The sequence below is a fragment of the Rissa tridactyla genome, chromosome 2, assembly GCF_028500815.1.
Source record: "Rissa tridactyla isolate bRisTri1 chromosome 2, bRisTri1.patW.cur.20221130, whole genome shotgun sequence".
NCBI classification, from domain to species: domain Eukaryota; kingdom Metazoa; phylum Chordata; class Aves; order Charadriiformes; family Laridae; genus Rissa; species Rissa tridactyla.
This window is the reverse complement of record NC_071467.1, coordinates 50,688,612-50,712,432: the sequence shown is the minus strand read 5'-3', so window position 1 is coordinate 50,712,432 and position 23,821 is coordinate 50,688,612. Positions and strand designations below refer to the sequence as shown.

Below are 23,821 nucleotides of genomic sequence, written 5' to 3'. Positions count from 1 at the left end.
CTTACACATGCACTCCAAATTGATTAATCCAGCATACTTGTTTTCACTCTCATTTAGCAACACAACTCTCAGCAAGAACTGCTGTGTTCAGGAGCAGTGCTCTGAGCATCTTCCTACTTACTGCTCCCCCCAACCTGCTTTTCTTCAGTTTCTCAACCCAACTGTGCAAGCACTGTTCAGTGCATTCTGCTTGCAGCTCCGAAGCAGAGAAACCACTTGGTAGAAGTCGGAAGCGGGGGCAGCAACTAACTACACCAGAAAGCAGAAACTGCCATATCAGATCAAGGTGAAAAACAGGGATGAATAAATGGGACCTGAGGCAGTAAAGGGGAGATCCAGATGATCAGGGCTTTCTGGGAGAGGGAAGGAAGAGGCAAGCAAAAGCCACTAATTTTTCAACACAGAAACAGCAAAAGAAAGAAGAGAGGTATGAAGAAAAGAAAAGAAAAACATTAAGTTTTTTGAAGTCAAGAGAGAATAGCCATACTGCCAGAAACCACGAGCAATACAGACAGATTCTCAAAGTTTGTAGAAGTGATTAGGGAACAGCAGAAGTGACTCTATCTGAAGTTACAAAAACATTTTCCAGGCAAGAAAAGGCAAAGTGATATACTAATAAAAGTAAATCTTTCTTGCTGCAGCAGATTTTATCTCTGTAATTCGAAGCTGGGTTTAAAACCATTTGACAAATTCACATTACTTCCTCAACTTTCTTTGTGCTCCTGCCCACTTACTTCTCTTCTGCTCACCTTCTTTTCACGCTTCGTCCTCAAGAGCAGTACTGCTACTTGACTTTTATGTCATCCTGCCAGGACTTCGCCTATGGATGTACTGGAACCAAAAATAACTCAGAAAGCTCTCCAAACATGAGCACACGAACACCTTCTAAAAGCATTCCCAAATGGGAAGGATGGCTTTCCTTGTTTACAAAGTCATAATAAAGACAGGTTCTTAACATAACTGCACTGCACAATAAATACATTGTACACTGTAGAGGCCAAAACTAAAGTAGTATCTAATAAAAAATAAAAACGCCTTTGTTGATACTGAGTCTATTTGGACCTACAATGCACAACATCAAAAGACCTACTAAAACTAAAGGGCAAAACTACTTCAGCAGATTTCATGTGGTTTCCTAGGTGAGGGGGCTGTCTACAATCATTTCAAAGAGGAACCTGGGTTGGCTACAAGTCCATTCACCCAGCTCTGCTCGGTAGTGTCTGATCTGATCAGCACACAGTCAGCACTTGAATAAAGTTGAGATTTTATTTTCCCCTTTACCAATTTGCTTCATTCCTCTCAACTTTCAGTTACTGATTACTGTACCGCCATTTGTAGTTAACAGATTAGACTAACGCAACATCCAGACCAGATCTGCAACATGCCATTGTGAAAATTCATTCGTTATGTGGCTGCACTTAAACCCCACTTACAAATACCTTCTGCGTTCACAAGTTACTTAGGAAAACACATGGATAAGCAAAGTACAGCTGTATAGTATGAATCCAGAAAATACGCGCAGCAGCCAGGCAAAGACAGCTAATGAACGCTTTAAATACAGTGACAATGCAGTAATTATCCATATATCCTTCACTATGAAGGAAATTTATAGTGTTGTATTTACAGCATAATGCTGTCCCAAAATCTGTTTATAAAGGTCTCACCCAAGCATTCAAGTGCAGGAGTAAAATAACTGAGAAAGGGGGAGGGAGATCAGAAGCAGAGGATGGGAATTAGAAATAGAACAGTGCACGAAGCCACAAAGTGATAAGTATTGTTTACCTGTCAGTTGACATTGATTAATCTTGTGTTCTGTGATATCACTCAGTGACTCAAACACCTGGAGGCAGCTTTCACAGCTGTGCACAGCTTCTTCTTCTAACTCCTCCCCTTCATCCAGCCTTTTCTTACAGTCTAGCACTTCTCCATCTTCTGCCTTGTCTTCTAGTTTACAGTTAGGGTCTGAAAGAAAATCAAGACCGTGATGTCAGGCATCTAAGAAGAGAATCTTTAAAAAGAAAAAAAAATAAAGATAGGTTCTTGTGGTAACGATGAGAAGAAACATATTTGGCATGAGCCTGCAGCACACCGTAGATTTTATTGCTAAATAAGCAAAGGGGGCTTTTTCCTTAATTTTTTTTCTAATCTCGATGAAAGGAGAATTTCCCTTCTACTCCCACAAATGCAGCTCCATTTCTCACTCAAGCAATTCTTCCATGCTTCAACGTTAGGTTTGTCAATTTTATCACAGCTATTGAAGCTGCTTTGATCATTGTAAGAAAGGACAAACCACCTATGCAATTAGTTTTCAATGAAAAAAAAAAATCAAATCAATGAGCTTGCAGGAACTTCTTTTCACTGTTAACTACAGCGTTTCACAGGAAATTACCAGAATTAAGAGACTAACAAATTCGATTTACATAAACATGAAATTAATCTTGATTTTACAATCCACTCCAATACTCCATCACCTCACTGTCTGACAAAGACACAGCCCTGGAAAGATTATACCCTGGGTCAAAATGCTGCAAATGCTTTGAACTTGTGTATGACTTAAGACAAACCCACTAAAGTTTCTGTATTTGCCAGATCATGGAAAACTAGAACCTAACTATTGTAAAACCTAAATAGCGTACAAGGAGAGCTTTGTCTGTTTGACACGTTAACGAGCATTTTGGGGATAGCGGGACAGCTCTAGCCTCAGAGCAACAGTCCTGAGCCCAGCTGAAGCTTCCAAAGTGGAAGAAATGTGAGGTCTCACCGCCATCCCCTGTGCGCAGAGAAGCCACACAGCTCGTTGCACCATCTCGGTTCTGCAGATGACCAGCGCAGAGTGAGATAATGCAAAGTCTCGAACTTTTCCTCCTCTGAGGAGAAGCAGAGTAGCTTTAACGATTCCTGACTTTTTGCCCACTTTACTAAAAGCTTCCTTCAAACGACAGAAATAAAACAATCTGTCTTCCCTAATAAAGCAAGCTGGCACTTAACTTTGTTTTTCCTTGGGAACCACAGTACAACAAGTGAAACGCAGAAGAAAAATGGTTGTGTACATTCCAGCAAAAGGAATGCAAGCGTTTCACCACTTTTCCCTTTTCTGCTTTGGCCACCTCATCTTTCCTTTTAGATATTTGAGAGAGCTGAGACTGAAATAAGTCATTTTAGAAAACAAGGACAAACTCATACAATAACAGGAGATTGTGCAAGTGCATTTTAAGATGTTATGCTCTTTAGCCAAGCGGGTGACTAACCAGGAGTGGGCTTCTTGACCACAGCAACACAGAGGTGGTATCTGTGAACCCACTTCATTTAGCGTTGCAATTGATTAGGATCTTGCACAACTACTTGAAAGGAGAGAAACTAAAACGTGCTAACACTAAATTCATGTTAGAATGGGAAAGCGGTGAGGAGGAGAAGGAGGGTGATTCCACTTTAAACCACTCTCAAATCCTCTCTCAGCACCCTACAGTGATGTGGGCATGGCCATCCCTGTATTTGTCACTGTGCACAAAGTGCAGGCGTTCTTGCTGCCCACAACGAAGGTCGGGGCTCTCATCATCCTTCTACATCCTTTGGTCCACGCTGCTGCACCCTGCCCCTCAGCTGTTCAAACGCAGGCGGACCCACAAGCAGAAACTGGAAATGACCCATGTCAGGAAGCCTTCCTCATGCTATGTAGCTCGTGATCAAAACCAAGGAATTTCTTTGACAGGGGTAAAGGGCAGAATTTATTTTTAAGGGAACTCTATTACAGAGGGAAAACAGATTAATTTTTAAAATAAAAAACACATTCTGAAGGCAAAAATATATCTGCTGTGCAAAAGTCCTGCCTATACACTGAATGCAATCCTTATATGACAAATCACAACCACAAGGTTCTTACGAGAGTGAAAATTTCCACTTGGGCAGCCACTTCCAAATAGAGGAGTAGTCTGCAAATTTACCCACCAAAAAGGGATGCTAATGAAATAAAAGGACTTTACGGCATTTTAGCCATTGTTGAAAGCTCTGAATCTCGTAACTTCCATTGCCACTTCATTTTCCAAGATATTTTGCAAGATTAATAAAAGCAGTTAGGAGATCACCAGGTTATAAGCAGTTCAGAAAAAGAAGTAATTGTCTTAACGGTTGCAAACTGACCCCAACATCATTAAACACTTGTTGGAAGGCAGCATGTGCACATCGCATACTATTAGTTGTTCAGCTCAAGCTCCCAGTTTCATCTCATAAAACTGACAGCACTCAGGGAAATGTGGGCACTGGGTTTGAATTTTAACATGAGTATTTAAATGCTGCACATAAAGTTTACAGACCTGTTTGTTTTAAAATAAGGGTAGTGTCTGACTCTGCTTTAAGTGCAATGCTGAAGGAAAGAAAAGGGAGGGGAGGGAATTCTCAGGACTTATTATTCAGAAACACTTGCACTTTACAGGAATTCAGCAATACGCACACACGTAGGCACACATGCACCCCTTAGTGCACAAAAGCCTAAAAAAATCGCTCAATTTAAAGCTTCCTACTTAGAGACTGGTTATTAAAATTAGAATCATTTTAAGACTAATAAATGTTTTGCTTCTCCTTCTGCATTTGCAGATATAAACTCTACAGGGACAGAAGTCAGTCAAGCTTATTCCCTTCTGCTGCAACTTTAGAATACATGCTCTAGCCAACTGGCACATTTGTTTTTAGGTCAACACTTAAGTGGGACCCTCTGGGACCTAGGTTCGAGTTTAGCCTACGACAGCTTTGTGAAATGAGTTCTGGCAGTCTCAGCCCCTCTCAATGAATGTATTTCCACTGTCATCCACTTCTGTAAAGAGATGTCACCACCAAAATAAACAGATATTTAAAGAGAGAAAATATCATTTGGATGCTTTGTGAATAGATAGCTTTTCTGTTATAACAATGAATATCTTCCATCAAGGGCTGGTCTAGCCTTAAGTAGTTACTTAAACTGAGGATAAGCTGCCTCATTTGAGCTGCTCTTTTGAAAGACGAGAACAAAATGTATTTTATATATGCAATATGCATTCATCTATATTTTCTCCTTAACCTCCTGTTCAAAGCTCATGCTCGCATACAGACTTCAGGGCAAATGTCATCCAGCTCCCACATTTCTTTCTCCTTAATATCTGCAACAGTCACAGCCACAATTCCCTCAACAAAGACTGTCTTCATAGCAAGATTACCTCTCCCAACATCTGCAAATGCCACTGTCATTTCCAGAGGCTTCCCTGCCCTATTTCAGAGGCTGCCATACATCAACTGAAATTTTTCGATACACATTGGCAACAATACACACATCAGCTCCATCTGCAGATATCATTGAAAATTATCTAGTATGGAAAGGAGGGTTACTTTTTTTGGAACAGAAATAAACTCAGCTTATTAAGACACTTAAAAAAAAAAAAATAAGAGAAAGAACAGTTGTCTTCTGTTACTGATTATGTTAACGTTATTTATAAATGGAAATTAAAAGAAGCATGATTTTCTCATTACTATGTTCCCTGGCAGGTGGTTCTCCCCTTCCCTTCTTCCTCCTCCTCATAAGGGATGTTATTGCTGTAGCTTGGTCTAATAAAACTGCAACTTTGGGGAAAATGAAAAATTGCATTGGCTTAAAAGTGTTGGAGGCAATAAAGCCATGGACTTCAATTAATTTCAAGTATGGGAGCGGTTTAAGGCCAACCAGCAGAAATTCTATTCTGCCCATGTAAAAATGAGGTTTCACCACATTTACTTTTTATAACCCATATAAAAGTCAAGGAAAAGTAATGAATATCTAAAAGCCATCTCAGTGGACTGGCAAAGACTATCTGTATTCTTGAAACTCATCTTACATATTTCTGCCTATGCTACAAGGATCCATAGCTAATCACAACTAAAACATCAAACTACCAAGAAAACAGCCTCCTTTCCAACCCATTTCACTGCCTTGCAGTAGACCTCCTTCCAAGCTACTTCTGCATGGAAAAGTGCTGGCAAAAGAAAGGAAAACTTAGATCATGTGGTTATAATTATTACCAGGCAAGGAATATTTCTTCAGCTCAGTGGTAAAGTAAAACTCTGTCGCTCTCTGCTCCCAATAGTGTCCATCGCAAAACAACTGCCTCATTAAATCTCTGCAGTAAGATTAATATGCCGTAGCTGCACTACATTTATAACTTGGTACTCTATAAAAAGCACATTTAATGGTTAGAGCCAGAGCTTAGATACAAAGTATTACTATAAAAACTTCTGGCAGTGTGTACACAGTGTGGGCCTTCTGTACTGCTTGCTCTATCAGAAGGTTTTTTGTTTTTAATATCGACACTGCGTTCTTGCTATAAAGAAAAACACAATGTTAAATCTTGCCTAGAAACAAACAGAGAACAACACAGGACATGATAGGAAATAAATAACTAGTAAGACAACTTAACCATTGAGAATTATTTTAAGAAAAAATGCAGAAAAGCAACCATTCCTTGTCATACTGATCTCCAGTTTTGCAGTCCTCTATTTTTCAACTTCATGTTTACAGCAGTACAAGTTTGCAGATAGCTAAATGGAGACAAAAGTACATTCAGAAGAGTTTGAGGAACTTCCCATTAAAAAAGCAGAGAATGCTCTCACTTTTATTTCCTCTTTTCAAACAATATAGTTTACGTGCAGAGCCACTAGAACCTATAAAACGCACCAAACACAAACCCACAGGACACACACACAAGAGAAATATAAAGTGTTCTAGCTGAAGAAAATTTAAGTGCATTCTTCACCTTCAGAAGAGGAACAACTCCAACTGTTCTCAAACAAATTACCTACACGTATTCAGAGAGCCTTCTAGGAATATCCTTAAGGAGTCAGCCCTTACTCCAAAAGGTGACCTCAGCTGAATGAATGAGACTATTCAGATGAGTCAGTCCTGCTCTTCAGATAAAATTCTCTGGAATCAGTACCAAAGACAGAAGTGAAGTATTTTTTGCATTCTCAAAACCTTATTAGAGAATAAAAGAGCCCTTGTTGTTATTAGAAACTAACAATTATTTCTTCATGATTATTAACAATACATATCCCTGTGATCCTGACTCAAACAACAGCTTTGTCTACCCAATCTCACTGACTTAAAATTAAGGAGCCTTAAATTAATCCCTAACTGGTAAGAAATTATACAAACAATCCTAAAAGAAATTACCCTTATCCCCATATTTTATAAATATAAAAATAGTTTAAGTGGAATGAATATTCATCTGAAATGGCATTGGGTGGGGTTTTCCGTGGGGGACATAAGGATTATTGTTAACAAAAAAAAAAAAGAAAAAGAAAATAAAAGCATGCGGCACTTTAGAAGTATCTCACTTTCAGCTGGCTGACCTACAAAAGGCAGAATTTCTAATTCTCAGGAACTGAGAGGTGAGGGAAGAGGAATGTTATTTTCCGTTGCAAGTCCCAAGAATGCATTCTAAGCTGAAATGCAGAAGGAAGAGTGCAGGCTGTGCAAAAACACCCCGATACAAAAATCCCTCACACTGTTGTCAAACGGTAAGCAAGCACTAATGAAGGAATTCAGCATTACCAGTCTGTGCGGCTGTGTGTCCCACACCTGCCTGCTGGTCCTCTGTTTCATTTTCTTCTACTGTCAGAAAAAGGTAAACAAAACAAAAACAAAACAAAAAAAGATGTTAGGTAGGTAGCTGAAGTGTTTCAAGCATCTTTACACCAGCTTCAGTTCTGAAGGCCAGTAATGCTTGTACAACACGGGCAAGAAAAGCTGCACTGCAAAGTGCGAAAGCGTAGACCAGACCAAAACAGAATATGTTGCTGTATGGAAGCTACAAATCTGAGAACAGAGTGACCAAATCAGTTTCATGGCTTAAAAAACAAATCAAATTTCCTCTGGGATATTTGTCATCAATACACTGTATTTGATTATGGAACTAAATGAAAGAATAATTCTGAGCTTTAGGATTCTACTCGCTCCACACAGATAAGAAAAAGCCTTCTCCTGGCAGACGGGAGAGGTGTGTGTGTGCTAATTCATACATAAGCTTTAAAAAAATAATAATAATCCTATAGTCAGTAGCAAACATCTCAGCAGTGCAGACAGCCTTGCAAAGGAGAACTAACCCCATGCTGTTTTACTGTATACACCATGCCAGCATCTTTCCCTTGGCTCACAGCTTTCCAGAGCAGTAGAACTAAAAACAATACAATTCTTGTCAGATTCACTATTCAAAACTTGTTGGGCGAGAGTGAACCTAACAAGAGCCATTCTGCTGCTACTTTGAAAAATTAGAGAAAGCTGTTCTCATATGCTCTGATATGATGCCTAAGTAAGATTGACTCTCCCAAAGTAAAAGTAAGGGAAGAGCTAAAAGGCAGAACCATCTCCTTTTTATTCTCCCAAAGACCGAGTTCTTTGAGTCAGAGAACAGCGGAGAGAAAAGAATTCAATCTCCGTCCACAGGGGAAAAAGCTGAAAGGGGAAAGACTGCACTTTTACAGCATTTCCACTCCCAAGAATTCAGACCTCAAAAATAATCATGCAACTGCATTAAAATCCAAAGATTTGGGGTTTTTTGTCCTGGTTCTTGGGACAAGAGAGTGCAACACTTAGGGTCACATATAAATCTAGACATATATTCAAAAGAAGAGATACATATACACACTGCACAGGTACCTCTTTTCCTCCTCCGCCAACCCCAAGGCTTCATACAACTGGTTGTTTCTAGAATCTGAGTTTCTAGAAAAAAAACACCAGTTTTCATAAGGACACTCTTAGGACACCAGAAACTTGCAAAACAGTGCATATATTAGAAAGAGTCAAGTACAATCTCTGGGACAATCCCTATCTCTGTCCCAGAGCCGTGGCTAGTAAGCACACTCTTCTCATCAACAGAGATCTGATGAAGTTTCCCCAGCCCTGGAGTAAGTCAACTATTTCACAAAATACGATTTTATGAGCTGACTGTTTTGGTTGAACTTGTATTCTGCAGCAATGAAGTTACCAGTACTTCAGCTGTGATAACACTATATGATTTTCTTTGTTATGTTGAAGCAGTCACCCCAGCAGTCCTCACAGCTAAAGGAAACTGGTCAGACAAAGAAAGCAATGGGAAAAGATCATGAAAAGCTGAGCTTCAGGGAACACGTGGTCAAACGCAAACTAAGCTAAATAGAAAGATTTTTTGCTAGGGCAGCACAGATCGGTAAGACTTATTAATGCAGCAAGAAAAATAATGAATACAGCTAGTATACAGTTAAAAAGAAAAAAAAAAAGAGAGAGACAATGCCTTTCATGACCCCCTCAAAGCCCCCAATGAAACCTCTGCAGCAGCAGAGGTCAGCAGAAACCTGACCCTGTTTATGCCCACCACCAGCTGTTGATCTATTTCCAAAAAACTACCTCAAGAACAAGCTCTAAAACTGAAAGATGAGTCCACTTTTCCATCCCTCAAGAGGAAACTCATCTTGGTCACCAATACCTACTGATCAGCCTTATTAGATGTTGTATATGTATCTATTATCTACCAATGAAATCCTCAACCACAACACATAAGTCTCAACTCGGTCCAGAAAGGCAACTAAAAATCTCTACCATTTTTAAATGGTCAAGATGGAATTGAGGTACCCAAACCTGAACTTTTCAAGAATGGATTCTGAAGTGGGAAAACTAAAGCAGCTACCTGCTAAGAAGTAAACAAGATCTGCTTGTTTGAAGTGGACCTCCGCCAACCAAAATGCAAGAGTTCATCTTTTCCGCTGTTCTGTACGGAATGTTTAGTGACACCAGCTGCAGTGCCACAATCTCTCGCTGCTAGTGAGAAGTGACTGCACACCAAAACGTGCTCAGCTTCGCACTGCTGACCAAGAGGCACACCAAACCTTTGTAGGTCTCCAAATAGAAAAAAACAAAACAAACAACTTGTTTTCACGTATGTCATTTTTTAATGTAAAAACATGCCAGCATATGCCTTGTGAAATCAAACCTTTAAAATTTCCCTGCTATTTAGGGATCTGAAAATTCTGCGAGAGCTGAGGTTTGCTTTGTTGAAAGCAAACCACCATGTCTTTATTACACACACACACAAAAAAAAAAAAGAAGGAAACAAGCGTCAGAGAAAGTAACTTTGTGGTTAGCATCTTTCTAAACTGTTGTTCAAGCCCTTCAAGGATTCTCAGTCATAACAGAACCAAGTAGGTCACAACAGGCCACGGCACAAAGACTTGCTAATAATATTCAACTAGGCTGACGTATTTGTCAGGAAAAGTAAAACTGCATTTAGGGGGAAATATGGTAAAAGGAATAAGACAACTACCCCACAAAACGCACAGAATTAGGGAAATCTTAGCATTAGCACAAATCAACTACAAAATAGCATCTCGTTTTCCTTTGCATTAAGTTAGATCATTCCTCCAGCTAGCATGAGTATTTGTTGCATCAAGAAAGCTACAGCTGGTAGCATCAGATAAGCTCCCAGGTAGCACTTCATGTCTTTCCACAACCAGATTCTGAAAACTTCAGTGCTACTTCAGCTCTCAGACCAACGTTAAGCTCACCTGACTATGAAAGGCAGTGTGACATGCAGCCAACGTTAACTTCCCTTAAACATTAACTATACCGTTTTCTTTCAGGAGAGCAAGGCAACTTTAAACAGAACCGGGATAATGAGATGCTTTAAATTTTGCTAACCAAAACCATTTCTCTACACTAGCGTGAAATATAACTAAAAAAAGCCACAAGGATGATATGCAGATAAAACAGTAGGATATATTAATTCAAACGTCAAAATTACCGATACTCTAAGACTATATAATTGCACATAGGGATGTCATCTTCATTACAGCATATACCACATCCTAGCATAACATAAGATAAATTCTAGATAACAAAATCGCAGAATACTAGTAAAAGGAGGGGCCTCAGGAAACCAGGATGATAGCTTCTGAATCCAGACTATGAATAAGTGATGTTACTGCTGAACAGCACTTCCAGATACATATGAAACAATGTTGTCACAAGAGCAACAACATTCCTTGTCCCTACAATCACGTGTTTATGAGCACAGGTCACCTATTTTGTTAGGTGTAGAAACATTTCTCAGTTGACTTATCTGTTCCTTAAAACAACAGACCATCAAGTCCCTACTACATATTTTCTCAGTGCAACTTTTGAAAAACAAAACAAACAGGAATCCCAAATAATAAAATACCAAAAAAAGACCAGATCACCACAACCATTGTGGCACCACACTTCTTGAGAGCAATTTAAAAAAAATAAAATAAAATAAAAAATCTCAGTAAGGGAAAACAGAATTCCAGCATGCCAATTCTGCCTCCCGTAATAAAAGCTTGTGGTTTGGACAGATACCAGTTTTTAAAATTTTACTGAAAAAAACCAACAAAACAAACAAACAAAAACATACCTCTAAAATGAAGCTGTATCTATGTGAAAGGTTAGGAGATTTCAACTTTGGTATAGCTGAACTGAAACCAAGGCAAACCCTGGTTTCAGTTCAGAGCACCCCTCATGCAAAGGCTGCTGAATGTCAACATTAAGACCAACTATTCCTCAAACACAACAACAAATCAAGTAGTACCATTAAAGCCAGCCAATGAGAAAACCCCGTGGGAATTTTGATATCGAGGTCCTAAAAACAGAATTAATCTCCGGACTGCTCTACAGCAACACCTGCTGATGAATGAGGATTTCACCCCTTTGCTTAGAGTCTCTTCATGGGACATGTGGTTGGCCTATAAAGGAGGGGGGATTATTTTATAAAGTTAGTACAAAAAAATACACAGATTTTCTAGGTTGCAAAATCTCATTCATATTCTACTGAGTAACCAAGATTCCCCTTCACTGAAGAGTTAATCTGTAGATTTAGCAGCCTAAGGAAGAGCACAAGTCATTTTTGGTTGATGCCTGGGAAAAACCTTGTATGGAAAAGAAATGGATAAAATTAGAAATGTGAAAAAGGACATTTTCACTGAAAGGGAAGCCTTTTGGAGAACTCTGGCTAAGATTTACGTCTTCTCAGCTATTACAAACCATAATAAAATAAAAGCAAAAGATAACTGAAAAAAGTCTATTTTCTTCTAGTCTAGGTGGGTTAATAAATTTTAAAAAAGAAAAAAAAAACCTGCCCCAAATGCCTGAGCCTCTTTTCAGCTTGTTAAACAAAGCAGGAGAAGCCACATATCCCAAAATAAACTATAAAAATAGATTGCTATTGATTTATCCTTTCCTAAGACACATTCCTTGAGAGATGTGAAAATAAACCTAATATAGCAACTAAGACTGTCGGGATAGGAAGTTTAGAATATATATTTTTAACTTGCACTTTGCATTTCCTATAATTCAATACTTAATCTATAAATTTCCATTAGCATATGATTAGTAATTCAATTTAAAGCCATCTTTGCACAAAAGCCTTTTTCTTAGGATGGTAACTTTGCCAAGTGCATCTTCAATCTACATGTTTGAATAATTTCTGCAGACAAGTAATAGAGACACTAGCTGTATTAGCATAATCAATACACAATTTACTGAGTTACCCAGACAGAACAGAAATAAAACGTGTGTGCCATTATTTCAGTACCTACAAATGACTGTAATTTCTGGAACTATCTCTCTACTTTTCTTTTCCCTCCTCCTCGTGGCCACATAAAAAAAAAGAGGACATTCATACTGCCACCATCTACAGGTAGATATTAAGTATGATTAGATAGATTAATCACACAGCAGAAGGCAACTTTAAGAGCCAGTTACAGGAGGTGCTGAGTATCCTCTAACTCTATTAAAGTCAATGGATTTTGAAGATGTTTTGCACTTTGCAATAATATGCTGTGGAAATACACCTCCATAAGGGTTCAGTCAGGATACAAAACCGAAATTAAAGAAGTTACAGAGTAGTATTAAATGCAGGATCACATGTCAATGCATCATCTGCTAGGGCTACAGCTTCCTCTGCTTTCTTCTCTCCCTGGGTACCACTGTGGCTCTAAGACTCACCTTTTAAACTCTTCTGGCCAAGACATGCGAGCACAGGATTTCTCATCTGGCTACGCCACATGTAAGCAACAATTCCGTGGGTGACTCCTTGAAGTCAACAACCATTTCAGCCTGCTTCATAATGTCCTTTAAGATAACTGGCATTCATAGAAGTTCAGAACTACTAAGAAAGTATTGTTTTCTGAACGGCTTCACCTTGTATCAATACACGTCTGTCAGCTACTAGCCAGAAACCCGATTACCATTTTGAATCACAAATGTACATGCACCCAATGACTTTATTGTGAGAAGAGTCAGAAAAAGAAACACACTGACATACTATCATTTCAAATATCTACATTCCAGAATTCTACTGAAAATTAGTTCTGTGTGTAGCCACAACTGTACAAAAATCCAATTAATAATATGCATGAATATTTATATTTCTGATTTTTTCCCTTTGTGCTGTGACATATCCCTTTTCCTACTTCTGCCCTCCCCAGCATTGCAACAGCATTCTCTAGATACTTGGAAATGAATATTTTCCTTAGAAGATTCCATAAAGCATCTTTCTTCTTGCATTTGCTTTTTCCAGAAGACAAAGCCCCTCATAGCGTTCATATTTTTTACTCCTCTCTTTAGTCTATCTCAGCACTCAGCTTGTGTTTTTTTTCCCCTCTAATGTTCTAATGTAGAAAGACTGAATTAGGAGTTCCCAATTAGACTGCAGTGGTTGGAAAATATTATTCTTATGCTAAAATAAAGTATTTTCCTAGGCAGCACATAAACATAAAAGTAATAAATATACTTAAGTGGAAAGAAATTATGCTTAAGGAATCCTTTGGATATTCTTCCAATCCTTGATCTCAAGGATGACAGTATCCAAATGTGACAGCCTAAAGACGTCCAGTTTTACATAACATTGTGTGCAGAAAAGGCAGAAGATGCTATTTGCTGCAGCAGAGGGAGAATTTTACAGAAACTCCAAAACTGAGGGTGGGGGGTATCTTTTTCTGGATAGCTGAGGTAGTAGTGTAATTAATCCTGCCCAGAATGCTAACTTTGCCTCCCCAATAATTCATCTTTTAACAAGCTTAAGCCACATCTACATATACTCATATTTTTTAAAGTAAACTAATAATGGTATGATATATTTTTTTAAAAGTACTTTTCTCCAAAGAATTTTAAAGCTTTTTATAAATGTCAGGTAAATTCCAGACATCCCTAAGACTCTGTATCATGCAATGTAACAGCTTATAATGGATCTCCGAGTCAAATTGAGGACCGTGGTGAGAATTAGCAAAGCAAGAGGCGATCTCTCTGGGAGTCAACTCTTTGCACCAGGGTCAGGAATTTCAGCTGTCCTGCCTGTCTCAAACTGAGTACTCCACCTCCATTCCTGACAATGTGACTGTGGGCATCCAGTCCATTTTGAGAAATGACAGAAGTTAGGAGGCTGAGATAAATTTTAAGCCTAACTACCAAAGCCAGTACTTAACATGAATGCTTTCAGAGTGATTCCTCTCAGTATACTCAAGTTATGTATCACCTAAACTTTCTTACCCTCTCAGAGTAAGAAATTTCTAAGAATTTCTGGTACCCCTACAGACCTGTATTTTCAACTGTGCTTAGAAAACAGGAAATTCATTAAACACTGTCTACAAAAGCCTGAACTCAGCAAGAGAGAGCAATTTGAATCAAACTGACGCATGGATCACAGAACCTCAAAGTAACCAACATTACACGAGTTTGAAGACAGGTGATGTAAGGAAGGGCAACTGAGGACCCACAGTAAAGGTTACTGTAGATGATCATTGCCTTTGAAAGTTAAGTCATTTATTTCTGTGCCTAAAATGAGGAGTTTGGGTTGTCTGACACCATTCCAACACCAAAACAAAACACAGCTGCATGCTTTGGCTCTATTGCCTGAAGACATATATTTATCCAAATAAGAAAACCCACCTCCTTTCAATTGAGATTATCCTGATTTACCAGAGGTCTCCATCTATTGTGTACCAGGGTTTTATATGTTTCTTTTTGATCCCTCAAACCCTCTGCTCTGTTCCAGATGACTCTGTATTGTGTAGAACAGCACTCTGGTCTATATCCACAAAGGACCTTAGAAGCCCAAAAAGTAGTGAGGGGACACTGCACCTAAATCGCCAAAAGCCACTCAGGTCAGGCAGCACCCATGGTTTTATCATCCAGGCTTTCTCGGTGCTGTGCAGCTCAGTGCTGAAATCAAACCAAAGCCCCCACCACAGCTGGCTAGTGATTAAGATTAAAGATTAAATAAGATTAAATATTAAGATTAAATCTTCTCCTGCATGCCCTGGCTATGGACGCAGTCTTATGGGCTGGTTCTTCAGAGTTTACACACCTGTTCCTGGTTGCTACAAGACACTGGCAGAAAACGTGGGTTGAATTATCTCTTCCTTTCCCCCTCTTGCCCACACCCACTGGTTAGATTACTCACCCAGGATGTGGGTGGCACCAGCTCCACTTTATTCTCTATCAGAAGGATTTGTACTCACATCATGAGCTTCCTAAGAAAGAGCACTTACCCTCAGACTTGAGGTGCACTCACTCATTGCTGTTGAAGCTGCCATACCTCATCTACAGTGTTCACTGAACTAGAAAGAAGGAGAATTAGCATGATACCTTAACCTTATTGTTGTCATTAGGGCACCCGCATGGGAAGTGGAATACATGGACGGCAGTTCTAGTTTCACTGAAACAATGCATCAGAAATAATATTGCAGCAGGTACTTGGCGACCAGGACCCAGGTCTCCTCTTTCTCCATTGGCACTCAAGCCATTAGAGCCAGGACTCTTGTGTATGAACACTCTTTCTCACCCTCTGGTCTAACAAATACTTAATTACACTTTTGAAAAGGGAAACGTCATTGACAAAAATAAAACAGCAACTCACACTCACAGCACAATCTGCTGCTGTGTAATGACTGATGTACTCCCTGTGAGATACAGATTCAAACACCCTTAGACAAGGTACAGAACAGAACCCCCGCCTCTCACATCCTAGCAGAGCAAATAACTTTCCCTCTTCAGTAAAGTGGAGAGGAAGAGCAGCAGCACAACCAAATTCCTTCTGATTTGGGAGGAAAGGAACAACCTGTCCGCTATCTCCAAAAAAGCTGGATCAGATAAGTGACCGCTAAGAGATACTTTATTGCACTGACGCCCACATCTAGAACAGGTGAGGAGCCAAGACACACTATTCTTTCCAAGTTTTTCATACTGTCTCCTTAAGGTAGTTCTTACTCAACAACGTTCATAAGCCCTTAACACACCTGTGGATTATATAAAGAATCCAAATGCCTGGTGCAAGATGACTGTTGCACTAGGCAACCAGACACCTGTAAACTATGCACTGCAGCGTGCAAGTCCTTTCTTTTTTTGACCTAGCCTTAGAGCTTTCTGGCAGATTCACCAGAACCCGCAAACCAAATCTTTTCCTATGCTCTAGCTCTTTGTAACTCACGTAACGCCGTCCCTTCCCAGAGCTTGTACACCCAGACCAATAGCAACCCATTTCCTCCTCCCATCTTCAGAGTGAAAATGTTACATCAGGCATGGATCTTGACATCCTGTTGTCCTGGAACCAGTGAATCAGAAAGTTCCTTCCTCGCAATTGTATTCTTTAGAGGTGGAAAATAATTAACTTCCCCACCCCCTTCTCCTTCCTACTGCCACTGTCAAAGTTAGAAATTCACTTGACTCTCTCTGGAAAAAAACCCCAGCCATCATAATTCAGTGCCAGAGAAAGTTTTGTTGATCAAAGCATTGCCTAGTCTTCCCAAGGACACTGCCTCACTACATCACATCATCCAGCCCAGCAACACAGCAGGTATTTTATTTTTGTTTTTAAAATTCCTCTCAAGAAATTAATGAGTCGATAATGGCATTTGAACTTGATAGGTTACCAAAAGAAGTGAACAACAAAAAAATAAAACTAAAAATCAATTAGCACAGAATTCATTGTTTGAAATGGATTTTCCCAGCAAAACACAACCTAATAATAGTAAGGCATAACAAGTTTCAGGGACTGTATACAAAAGTCATCTATTGTGCAGTTAGCCAGAACATTTAGACTTAAAAGTGCTCTAGCTTTTCCACACTCATATGTAACACTTAGTGTCTGTATAAGAAATTAGGAGCGAGATTTTGCACGTCCTGTTTGGTAAGGACAAAATTCCCGTTCCAGGTTATTGCCTTGCATGAGAGAATAAGCTCTCCAAAAACGTGGATTGGGAAGGACAGAAAACACCGATACGCTCACTATAAACGTCCCATCCATTTGTCCTCAGGGCAAAAATTGTTCTGCTTCAGCCAAGAGGCTGTTTAACTAATGACTGGTACTGTTTCAAATTTGTAAGAAGGCTAACTAGTTACTGGTACTTTATTTTTAAAGAACCATAGTAAGTCCCTATCACATCAAAAAAGAAGGGGGGGTGGTGTCACTATACCAACAGATATACAAATGACTTTTAAGAAATCTTGAAGGACTAAAAATCCTAACCTTAAAAAGAAAAATCACACCTAATTGCACCTGTATATAAAAGTGAAAGTATCAGACGAATCACTTAAAAAAACCCAAACACCTTATGCCTTGCTTCCATGATAAAAAAGAAGGAAAGAAGAACCACAACAAAAACACAACCCCCCAAAATCTAAAATTTCATTGGGCATTAACTGTGCAGAATTGCTAAGTAACAATCCTACAACCCTTCTGACTACACATTATACGGAATCAACTGTACAAAGAAAAGTTGTGGTACAGCATGCACAGCATCACTCTAGCTAAAGGAAAATCCAAAACGCTCAAATGTGCACACACCAGAAGAACATGGATAACCTAGACTAAATCCTGAAAAATGAGGGGGGAAAAATCCTCTGCATCTTTTTCTCAATAATTATGCACTACAGAGGGGGGGAAAAAAAGTGTTTGAAACTAAAGGAATGTGAATTGAGGGGAAAAAAGGGTCATGAGGGTTACTAATATTGTAAATACGGAGGACAACGGTCCTGGTTCAAAAATCCCTTGGAAGAGGGCAATTTTGTGCAGTCTTACCGTGTGCACAGAAGAACATAATGCAGATTTTTTTGGAAAGTAGGAGGGATGAATGAAAATGTTAATTATAGCATGTTGTAATAAGGATACCCCCAAGATCAGCCCTATCTTTTCTGCTACAGCGTAGTCCCTAGGCATATGGCTAACTACTCCTTGATCATTATCCTGGCTAAAACTAAAGCTACTGAAGTTTAGGAGACTCCTATCTAACAGAATTTCTTTCATCTCTAATAATTGCTAAACTAGCATAATTACTCATACTTGAGGTGAAATAGAACTCAAGTTGTCTAAAATTAAAGTTAAAAACAAATCTCACCACCTCTTTTGGTTTTTGCACATTCATCTTTTGTCAGAATCCTATGTCACGTTGCATTATGATTTAAAAGTATTTAAAAGCTTCTCTTGTGCTATCTGACTTTTGCAAAGAGAGCAACTGAAAAACTTTAATGCTTTGTAGTAACAGACTGCAAAATGTATTTCTAAACAGACATGTACATTTTCACAGCACCAAATAAAACAGGCTCAATTCTTCATAGATCTGTATGTTGTCCCTTCAGGGAAAAATATATACACATACATATATATGCCACGGTTCTGATTTAAGTGAAATAGCGCATTTTCCCTACCCCCAGCCAGGACTGATTTTGAGCTCAGGTAGGCCTACAGGAACCAATGGAAGGCACAAAACGCAGCTGGGAAAAGATGCTTAGAGGTCTGTCTTAAGGTACTCTGTGATTCTGTTAATCTGTGATTCTGCATCAGCATCTCTATTATATTTTAATCAATCTAAAAAAACAAATCAAGGTATCTTATTTTCAGTGTTTTACACAGAAAAATCGCTGAATCCGTATGGTCTACATAAAATGTTAACAGTTCTTCTAGATCCATTCCTCATGTACAATTATTCAAAAGGAAGATTTCAAAATTTTGCACGACTTTCAAAATACTGAATCATGTTTCGGAACAAAGAAACGAGAGCTATTAAACCAGTTGTATATTAGACTTGAGTGAATTACAGAGCGAGATAAAGCCTTTCAAGACATCTTAGATTATGGCGGATAACGTTATCCTACACGTTAGATAAGTGCCTCCATACTGACAGCTTCCCTTGTTAACAGCAACTCGGGAAAACAAAATCAAACCAAGCCAACCACGCAGCATTTCTAAGCCTCTTAAATATTATCTTTGTCACAAGATTTCACCTTTATGGAAAGTGGCAGTACAACCAGCAGCTGTTCAGATGCAGCTGTTTAGATGTTCACTCCTAATAGTACCTGCTCCTACGAAGTAGATGGTGATGGTCAATATAACCCATGCTGGCCCCAGAAACGACCGGGTAGCATTGCTGTAATCCTACAGCTAATCAAGACCATCAATACCACTACGCATTGCCAAAGTCAATGAATATTACAAAAGGTTAGGGATGTTTTTGTTGTTACGGATTTTTTTAATATATAAAGGAGCTGGGGCAGCCTTTGGCAAGCCAAAAAGAGAACACTATAAAAAGCATTATAAAAAGATGCTAATCTTAAATCCTCTTTGTAATTTGTTTTTTCATGTACTCTTTTATGTTCAATATCTTAATTTTTGCCCTTTTTTGGATGGCCAAATAGAATCCCGCAATCCACTCATGCATCAAACAGATGTTTTTGCTTTTCAGGCCAAATGGAATCTTATGAATTTTTTGTTCCGTCCCTACAAAATGATGATGCCAAAATAACACAGTTCCTGCAAACAGCCCGTTCAGAAAAAGTTCTTTGGACCAGTGATACCGAAACTTTAAGTCAAGTTCACAGAAATCATGCCAATACTAATTGCTGGTTTTGTTTATGCTGGATTGATTATAGTCTAATCAGCAGACAATCTAATGACTTTCGAGTCTAGTCCATGCAATTTAGAAGCCGGGGAGGGTTGGGGCTGAGAATAAGCATTCAAATAGTTGACGGATACACAGAAATGGAAAGGCTACTGTTTGAAGGGGATCCGAATGTCAAATTCATTCTGAACTATTGCTGCTATTAAGTAAAACTTTCGTTTTAATCCACTACTGTTTCACTTTCTTTGGCACTATGCCACCTGCACCTCTGTGCGAGAAACATCCTTTCGCTTCAAATTTATGATGAGAAAACAAGTCACGTTAAAACACAGGTACATTTACTCAGTCCGCCAACACTCTGCCTTAATTGAGTCGCAGTTGTAAATTCGGTCAGGATGGAAAGAGTACCTAGGTTTCCTCAAAGAGGGAGCTTGACACTCTGGGTTTGCCAAAATATTTCAAGATACAAACCTTCTTTAAGCAGAACATAAATACGTAAAATACAGCCGATAAATTTCTCCTTCTCATCTTTCTAGGAACTAACATTCAGTAATTGTATTTCTGCAGTCAAATGTGGGATATAAAATTACAATGAGTAAAAAATTACTTTGAATTAAAAACTAATTATTTTTTTTCCAAAAAGAAATCACTTTCAGAGCTCAGCACTTCTATTAAATGTGTGGGGCTGTTCTAGTTTCCTTGCGATGGCTTATCTGACACCTACAATTTCAGTGATTTTTCACGGGTGACTTTAGCATAGTGAATATTACCTGACTATAAGAGCTCAGATAAACCTGGGTTTAACATTTTGTAGGACGACATTTTCATTCAGGCTTGTATAAAGAATACCTGGTTTTCTTTGCAAGTGACTGTATTTTTGTAACTTTGCTTCTAAACAAAGTTTCTCATCAAAAGCCGGTAGTATGGGCAAAAGAAAAACCTCAAGCCCTCCCAAAACTAAAACCCCATAAACCAGAAAGGGGAGGGAGGGGGGAGGCAGTCAGTAACCTAAGTGTGATATCTACAAAGCATGCCAAGTCACAAAAAAAGGTTTACCATTCAAATGGCCAAGTTAAACAAGATACAAGCGAGCTGCTCTCCCCCCTTCCCTTGCTTTCTCCTCTCAGGGGGTCTCCAGCATGGTTTTACTTAGGGAATGGCATTGCCCTTAGGTGTGAGGAGTTTAAGGAGGCCTACCAATTGCCCTTCCTCAATACCCTTCATTTGTATAGTGGCTCTTTTGGGGCTTATCCACGGATATCGTATCTCTGACTTATCTTTCCCCACCTGCTTTTCTCCAGCTAGCCTCCCTTTCCCCACCAAATGCATTAGGTGATTTTGATCAGGTCAATGATACCTAATAGATTTTTTTTTCTTTTTTTTTTTTTTTTCAGAAACCAGACAAGGAAATGGGATAAATTAATCAGTAGAATGAAATATAGGTCAGGACTGATGAGTTTGATGCAACTGATCCTTCCTCTGCCTAAAAGAACCGGGCAGCTGAACTTCAATTCCTCCTTCCCAAAGTAAAATAAGATATTCAAATTACAGTTTTTCAGAAAGTTAATTTACTGTCCTTTCAAGAGTGTGGTTTTTTTTCCCCACAACCCTGTAGTATGTTTGTAAGAGACGGTGCTTTTCACAAAAAATAATTACAATCTTACTTTTCCTTGGAAAGATGCTTTTATTATTCTTAAATTGTAAGGGGCTCATCTAATGTTAGCCATGCCTTTTTCCTTTCCTAGGTCCAAACCTGAGATGCAATCCTCACCAAGAGCTGGGGGACAGTCAGACCAAAGTTGGCAAGAAACCAAAACAGGAAAGAGAAAAAAAAAAAAAGAGAGAAAAAGAAATAGAAAAGGAATGTAAACAGAAACCAGGGCAATTCAAAAAAGTGTATTTTCAAGAAATAGAAGAAATTTAGTCATTAGCAAGTTCTTAACACCCACCATTTCAGATAAACGCTAGTTTCACGCATTCAATATAAAAAACTCAATTGTCATTTTGTTTTAATGTATTTACCTGCCTTGTATCAGTATTCCCCTAAGATATAAGTTCCAAATTAAGTTATCAAAAGTGACAGACATATCAAAAATATCTCTTATATCTTCCCCCCAGAAAGGGTTGCTAAGTACACGACAAATTGGAAATGTAATGTGTAACTCCATATTTTATTTAGATGTAAAACAGCACTCATGAGTTTAAATAACTCATTTACATACATTCAAAGAATAGTTTTTCAGAGAAGCTATTTAAAACACTGTTTATTTTTAAACTGCAGAACTGTATTTTGTACTGACTTAAGTATCAGTAATACTTAAGAAATAAGGAATTTAAATAAACGCTGCATTGGAGGTATAGTTGAAATTCTCCTTGCAACATTACTTACAGCTTTTGTCTGTTCACTAAAAACGAAGATGTAATAATTGATGGGCAGACTCTTATCAATTAATTTAAATGCTATGTCTATGCAAGCATCTTTCAACTTCTCAGGCGAGTATTATTAGCCCTTTCAGAAATCTTACAATTGGACTGCTTCTAGAATACTATTAATCCACTCAGAAATTGACATGATTCAAGAAAAATAAGACAGGGAAAATGAAAAAGATATTTGAACAAAGGCCACCAAGAATGATAACCTACTCCCCAAAGGTAATTACTGCAGCAATAATTACAGATGATGATTGATTTACTGCCTGTTTTTTGTTGAAAAATAGTAAATAAGACATTGCAAAGAAATCTCTATCATCTCTATGCTGAACATTAAGCGGTTTTCTTAAGTCAGTAGTTTATTGTCAGCAAATCCAAGCTGCTCTATCTGAATCGTACAATGTTGCTGTTTTCTCATTTTAGGGACTCTCAGGCTACTGGTACATAAGGAAGGCAAAGCCCATACCTCCACATAAAATGGAAGCTGTATCTTTTGTTTTAAATTAAGTGTGATGTTTACAGGAAGATATTTGAAACAAACCTCGTCTCTGTAGCGCATCTCACAAATAGCCACAAGTAAAACACGTCCAATGCCTAACAGGAGAACAATTTCCTCTATTTGCCAATTGATTCTGAACGTTTATTCCTTTGCACTTACATACTTGGAGGTCTAAGACTACCCTTCAGTTAAAGTTTCCCAGCATCTTTTTGCAAATATGTCTAATTGGTTGCTCTCCTACTGGCTCTAAAACTCTTATGCACACGTAAATAAATCCTCCCTGGGAAGCTCGGAATATAAGTGCGCGCCCAAGCAACAGAACTTTCATTGTGGTATCATTTTTAAAAGGTAAGGGAAGAGCGGCTCGTTTGTTCTTCACAAGATGCCAAACAAAAGCACTACTGAACCGCACAAACTTCGGTAAACTAGATACAGACGACAGCAGCAGGTAAAGGAGTAAATTCAAGGCACCCTTTATTCCCTTTTAAAATATCTGGAGAGTTTAAAAAAAAAAAAAAAAAGAATTAAAGCCTGCTCTAAAGCTCACTGAAGTCAACAGGAAGACTTTGAAAAGGGAACTCCTGGAAAGAGCTGTTTCAAGCAAAGGGAGCATAGGGTTTTGGTGTTGAGTTTTGGGTTTGTTTTTTTTGTTTTTTTTTTTTTTTTGCCAGGTCCTCCTGCACAAGTCCATGAAAGCAGACCCCGCTCCTGGCTTTCTAACTCCGAAATTGCGCTGGTTTCCAGGCACTTAACTCCTGCAGCGCGCCAGCCTCGCCGAGAGGAAAACAAGGCCTGCCGGCCAGCCACCGACCGGCCCCGCGTCGCACCCCCGGCCGGGGGCTCGCCGGCCTCGGCGCTGCCGCCCCCCCCACCCCCCGCCACCCGGGGCCGCACAAGTTGCCCTCGGCATCCCCAGGCCTTTCTCCCTCGCCCCCCCCGGCTTCCCCCCCTCCCTCCCCCCCAAAAAAAGTAGACAACTTAAGAGATGTTCTGACCTGACGCAACCCAGGCTTTATT

At 39.0% G+C, this 23,821-nt stretch overlaps 1 protein-coding gene across 13 annotated transcripts in view; it reads right to left on the bottom strand.

Moving 5' to 3' along the window:
• Nucleotides 1-23,821, bottom strand: part of ZNF521 (zinc finger protein 521) — a 233,584-nt gene that overhangs the window by 206,815 nt on the left and 2,948 nt on the right. For 4 of the 13 annotated variants that reach the window (XR_008464677.1, XM_054189964.1, XM_054189963.1 and 1 more), the window contains 3 exons: nt 8,654-8,716; nt 7,550-7,609; nt 1,783-1,962 (listed from right to left, as the gene is read on the bottom strand). Coding sequence is in view for 9 of the 13 variants with exons in the window: in XM_054189964.1 (XP_054045939.1) it covers nt 1,783-1,962; nt 7,550-7,609; nt 8,654-8,716 (303 nt within the window). In the remaining 4 variants the exon portion in view is untranslated. Of the gene's footprint in view, nt 1-1,782; nt 1,963-7,549; nt 7,610-8,653; nt 8,717-23,799 lie in introns of all 13 variants that reach the window. The other 9 variants (XM_054189973.1, XM_054189967.1, XM_054189971.1 and 6 more) reach the window with 6 other exon arrangements.